This window comes from Gossypium hirsutum, chromosome D11, assembly GCF_007990345.1.
Source record: "Gossypium hirsutum isolate 1008001.06 chromosome D11, Gossypium_hirsutum_v2.1, whole genome shotgun sequence".
NCBI lineage: Eukaryota > Viridiplantae > Streptophyta > Magnoliopsida > Malvales > Malvaceae > Gossypium > Gossypium hirsutum.
In genome coordinates, this window is record NC_053447.1 from 19,351,481 (window position 1) to 19,357,412 (window position 5,932).

General features: G+C 36.5%; 1 protein-coding gene across 1 annotated transcript; it reads left to right on the forward strand.

The window, feature by feature from the left end:
* LOC107912896 (proline dehydrogenase 2, mitochondrial-like) lies at nucleotides 1-2,864 on the forward strand. Its single transcript, NM_001327077.1, has 4 exons — nucleotides 1-610; nucleotides 1,656-2,301; nucleotides 2,377-2,617; nucleotides 2,729-2,864. The coding sequence occupies exons 1-4, from the start codon at nucleotides 50-52 to the stop codon at nucleotides 2,826-2,828; spliced, it is 1,548 nt and encodes a 515-aa protein (NP_001314006.1). The 5' UTR covers nucleotides 1-49; the 3' UTR covers nucleotides 2,829-2,864.
* The last annotated feature ends 3,068 nt before the right edge of the window (nucleotides 2,865-5,932 follow it).

The window sequence follows — 5,932 nt, forward strand, 5'->3', positions numbered from 1 at the left end:
TCTCGCTAGACAATAGCCAAAATCTCTCATTGTCGTGTCTCTCCCTTCTATGGCAACAAGAGTTCTCTCATCATCACCGAAGCTCCTCAACAACCTCCGCTCCTTCATCAAGCCTCTCAACTCCGCCTCTGCTGCTTCCGCCTCACCCCTCAATTTCGACGAAAAACCTGAGCTTTCCACCGTCGAGAAACAGCACCCAATTGCAACAACTCTTCATCAACCAACCACAACCCTTGACCTTGATGACCACCAGAAGCTTTTCGCTTCGGTTCCGACGTTGAAGCTTTTACGTTCGTCGGTCAATCTCGGGTTGGCTTCCAATGAGACGTTCGTCGATTTCGGGATGTGGGTTATGAATTCCAGGCTTATGGAAACGCCTCTGCTACGTGACATCGTATTGAAAACCGTCAAACACACCTTCTTCGAACATTTCTGCGCCGGTGAAACAACGACGGAGGCCGGCGAGTGCGTGAGGAAAATCCAGGAGGCTGGTCTGCGAGGGATGCTTGTTTACGCCGTCGAACACACCAGCGATAACGCCGGATGTGACCGGAATTTGGAGGGCTTTTCACAGAGTGTCGAGTTCGCCAAGTCACTTCCACCTTCATCTGTAAGTGATCTTCCATTACCCATTTATTTTTCCCGAGTTTAAGACGATGAATTCATTATTTCTTTTCCCCAGAAAAAAAAATACAGAAACTTGAAATCAACGGTCAAGTTTAGAACCAAGTTTTGAGCTATTCAAATGGAGATTTCTCTCCCAACACGTAAACCTCAAAAATTCCAAATTAAGATATATATCTTCATTCCCCCCCCCCTTTTAAAAGTAAAACCATTTCAGTGTGTATTTTCAAGGGAAAAAAACGTTTCAAGTAACAGACTTGAGATTTGGTCTAAATTAATCGTTTTAAAAATATATTTAATAATTTTTAGTTAAATCCATAAAAAGAAAAGAAGAAAAAAATCTAGCGAGTTAGGTTTATAGTTGTATCCTCACGTGAGCTTAACTATATTAAAAATGCATTAAAGATTAGAGGAAGGTCGTTAATATAAAATTTCAACATTTATACTATGGGGTCCAGGTAGCTGGCTCCGCCGTGTCCTTCACAATGCAAAATCATATCTTCATTGTACTATTTTTTAATATAATTTTAATTTTATTTATATATAAAAAAAAGGTTTAAAAATACTCGATTTTATAGGAAGATAAGTAAATACAGTTTGGAGTGTGATAGAGAAAAGTGCAATAAGAAAAGGAGAAAAAGTGAACGGTGGGAGATTTGACAGCTGCTACCTTATTAATCTGTTTGATAGCAGCAAAAGTGAGAAAAACAATGAACAACTTGTCTGAAGGTAGGTACAATTTTTGTTATTTAATAAGGCAGATTCCAACAATTAAGGAAAGGGGGGAAGTGCCTGCCACTGAATCTGTAAGAATCCAAGTTGTGGTAGGTCAACATTTAACATTTGACCAAACATTTTATTAGGCAACGTCCTTGTCATCCATGAACTTTCCAGCTTGATTCCAGTTTTACAAAAGAAAAAAAAAACTGTGTTGGAGAAATATTATTCACAAATTTCAACAGCTGCCATTTTTATTGAGTTTGAATGGTCTTTACATTAGTTTAATATTTTAATTGTCTTGGTTTATATAGGTAAGCTTTGTGATAGCGAAGATAACAGCAATATGTCCCATTAGTCTACTAAAGAGGATGAGTGATTTATTAAGGTGGCAATACAAAGACTCATCATTGAACCTTCCATGGAAACTCAACACATTGCCAATTTTCACCGACTCAAGTCCGTTGTACCATACACTCCAAAGACCCCAACCATTAACCGCACAAGAAGAATCGGATCTTGAATTGGCACACCAAAGACTGTTAAAACTTTGCCAAAAATGCGCGCAGTACAACGTTCCTTTAACCATTGATGCCGAGGACACGTCGATTCAACCCGCCATCGATTACTTCACGTACTCCTCGGCCATCATGTATAACAAAGATGATAACCCCATTGTCTACGGCACGATGCAAGCTTACTTGAAAGACGCGAGGGAGCGGCTGTTTAACACGGCGAGGACGGCGGAGAAGCTGGGGATTCCTATGGGGTTTAAGCTGGTGAGAGGCGCTTACATGTCGAGCGAAACCAAGTTGGCTTCTTCCTTAGGGTTCGATTCGCCGGTTCACAACACCATTCAAGACACCCATGCTTGTTTCAATGATTGTGCTTCGTTTATGATTGAGAAGATTGCTGATGGGTATGGCGGACTCGTTCTCGCAACTCATAATCTTGAGTCAGGTACGGTGTGGAAAACTTAAAAACAGAGTTGGACTCTAACTCGAATACCAAAACTGACAACGCTGATTGAAACAGGGAAATTGGCAGCATCGAAAGCACGAAATTTAGGAATTGAGAAGGGGAATCAAAAGCTTGAATTTGCACAGTTATATGGAATGTCGGAAGCGCTGTCGATTGGATTGAGAAACGCAGGGTTTCAAGTTAGCAAATACTTACCCTATGGACCAGTTGATATGGTAATGCCATACCTTTTAAGGAGAGCCGAAGAAAATAGAGGACTCTTATCAACTTCAAGCCTTGATAGAACTCTCATGGGGTAAATTATTAACCTTTTGTTTTTTTTGGTACTCTGTATTTCAGACATGGTTTTCCTTGTCCTATCGACACGTATAGTTGCTGATCGGCTGGTGATGTAATTTTTGTGCAGGAAGGAGTTGAAGAGAAGATTAAAGAGCCTGCAATTTGCGAAGCCAGAGATGGCAGCTTCAGCAGCAGGTAGCATGAAGATAGAAATAGGAACGCCATAAATGAGGTTTTGATTCATAGATGGTTTGGGATGGGCAATTTTTGCCAACAATGTAGAATTATGAAAAAAAAATAACAATCATTGTAACGTTTGGGCATTTGTCCCATGTCAATTATTATTTGCATTAGAAATTGAATTTTTTTCTTTATTTTTGATCAAAACTCTTCCTGCGCAATAAATTTATTTTTTATTATATTTAATTTTTTTGACATAGTGTTTATCACGTTTTTCTGCATTGACAATGATATTCATGCCAATCAAGACTTGATCAGTACAATAAACTTAATCTTAAGTCCCAATGTTTAGGGATAAGCAATATTTATTAAAATATCAAAATATTTGATTTAATAATCGAGTCTTACTTTTTTTAAACGTATTTAATTTTTTATCAACAATTTCTTAATTTAGTGACAAAAGTATTATAATGTAAGAAAGAGTGTTTGAATTTTTATTAATTTAATAATTCAAGTTACTCAAACTCAATTATGTAATTATCAAATTAAATTTTATTTTCTAATTAGAAGAACAGAGAAAAAAAAACAGTATTCTAGAGTGGTCGGTAGGCTCAAAATCTAGTTAATAAAATATTATCTTCAAAACTTATTCCAGTCTACAATCGAAAGCTGCGTGGAAGATTAACACAAATTTCCTCCGCAAACAAGAGATAAGCAGATGATGGTATAATGATGTGGAAATCACACCCTCTCAACCATTTATTATTTTCAGTCAAAATCAATAAAAGCAAAGCAACCTTATTCTCGAAACTGGTGTAAAAACCAAACCACACTCAATATTCAAAACCTAACAAAAACCGTCTTTTTCTAATGCATGAAAATGAAAGCTTTAATACATTTACTATATTATATTCAACATTGATTAGCATTTCGAGAGACCAAATTTTATGATCGTCGAAAGATTGCAAAGCATCAAAAATCACGGGTGGTAATTGGAAAGAGAGCAGCAATTTGTGAGTGGAGAATGACATTAGAGAGGAAACCACCCACCCACTAATGGGTAGGTTGAACTAAGAAGGCTGTTGAGTGTTGAAGATTCCATACACGCAGCCAACTTTTGTTGATTCAGATTCCTTATTCTTTTCTTTAGTCAAAACGAGATTTGCTGGAAATAATATAAAAGGGAGATGAATGTGGAATTGAGACGTACGTTTGGTGTATGAAAAGGAATCTATAATAGAATCCACAAAAACCACGTTATGGGATGGAAAATGTAAAATTCATTTGGATGCGTATCTGGGGCAGTGGTAGAAGAATCTCAACATGCACTCATGTTTGAAACAGAAGATTCGTGATAAGATAATTTAAGATCCAAACTTAAGGTCTTGCTCTTACTTAGGCTCAACAATTAGAATCTTTATGATACGTCAACAATGTTTGGATTAGTTTATTCAAAATGATAGATCTCTAGTAAAACAACTAAGGTTAGTGAAAAAACAAATCTGTTAATACTGATTTAAAATATAAATAATTAAATATGAAATAAAAAATTGCTGTGTCGTAGTAAATTTACTGCCTTAAAAACGAATTTGTCTTGATCGATGTAATCATTTAGTAGACGTCGTCCTTCAAGGTTAACACAGTTCTTTGATATCTGTGCACCCGAATATGGAAGATGAAAGTTAACTGATGTTACTCTTCTCCGGAAATCACAGTAGGAACAATTCTTAGAAAAGTTTGGAGGGGTTACAGTCGGTCCCGTTTAAAACTCAAATTCCTAAAAAGAATTTTCTTTAAAAGTAAGAAACCGCTAACAGAAAGTAGAGGAGAAAAATGTTGTAACACTCCAAACCCAAATCTGTCACCGGAACAAGGTTACGGAGCATTACCGAAGTTTACAAATCAAACAGACAGAAAATGCAAACATTTCATATCACATAGCATTCATGTCAAAAACCAATCAAAATCATACATATTGTCCTTAAACAAGCCCTCGAGGCTCAAATTACACATTAGAAACAAATCGGAACTAAATCAAAAACTCAGAAAACTTTTTGGAAACATTTAAAATTTTTAACACTTCAGGGGTCATATGGTCGTGTGGCTAGGCCATGTGACTTACATGACCATGAGACCCACCCGTGTCTTAGGCCGTATGGACATTCGAAATAGGAACACACAGCCGTGTCCCAGCCCGTGTCCATGCCCGTATAACTCACTGACTTGTGCCACACGGCCAATGTAACAACCCAATTTTCAGTGGTGTCGGAAGCAATAGTTCGAGATCACTACCGACGAGTGAGTTCAAAAATTTTATTATTTATTATTTTTGAGTTAAGTGTGATTTTAGAAAGATTTTTGAATTAGTGATTTGTGTTTTAAAAGAATTTATTAGGTTAAGTGGTTCCAAAAACGAGGTATTGAGGCCTCGATTTTATGAACCGAGTTGTAAATATTTACGTAGTGTCATTAAGTTAGTATTAAAGTTCGTTAGAAAATTTTAACATTTTGACAGTTAATTAATTAAAAAGGACTAAATTGAAAAAAAAGTGATAAACTTGCTAGAGTGATAAAATAGCCTAAATGTTAAATGAGGAAGGACTTAAAGGGTAAATAATCCTAAAATAAGAGGTTGGACGGCATGAGTGTAGAAAAATCATAAAATTAGTGTGAACAAGGGGTAAAATTGGAAATTTGAGTAAAGTCGTTCAATTCAAAAGAGGAATTGACGGTAAATTACCCAAGTAAATCGAGGTTCAGCATTTGTTGCGAATTCTCGTGTTTACTTTTTGTTTAGCTCTCATGAGCTTCAGTTAACTCATATGAGTTTTAGTTAAACCCTTCTGGGTTTCAGTTCACCTCTTTTGAGCTTTAGTTTAACCCTAATGGGTTTCAGTTTAGCTCTTCTAAGCTTCAGATTAACCCTTATGGGTTTCCGTTCAGCTCCTATGAGCTTCCGTTCAACCCTTACGGGTTTTCGTTTAGCACTTATGTACTTCAGTGCACCCTTCGGGCTTTTGTTTACGATGTACTCAAATCCGTAAAACGTTCTTTGATTTGACAAGGATTGGTAAGTGCCATATGGAATTAATGTGGAAGAATTTAAGTTATATTGATATTGAGCTCAAATAAGTGAATTCATCAATCGAAG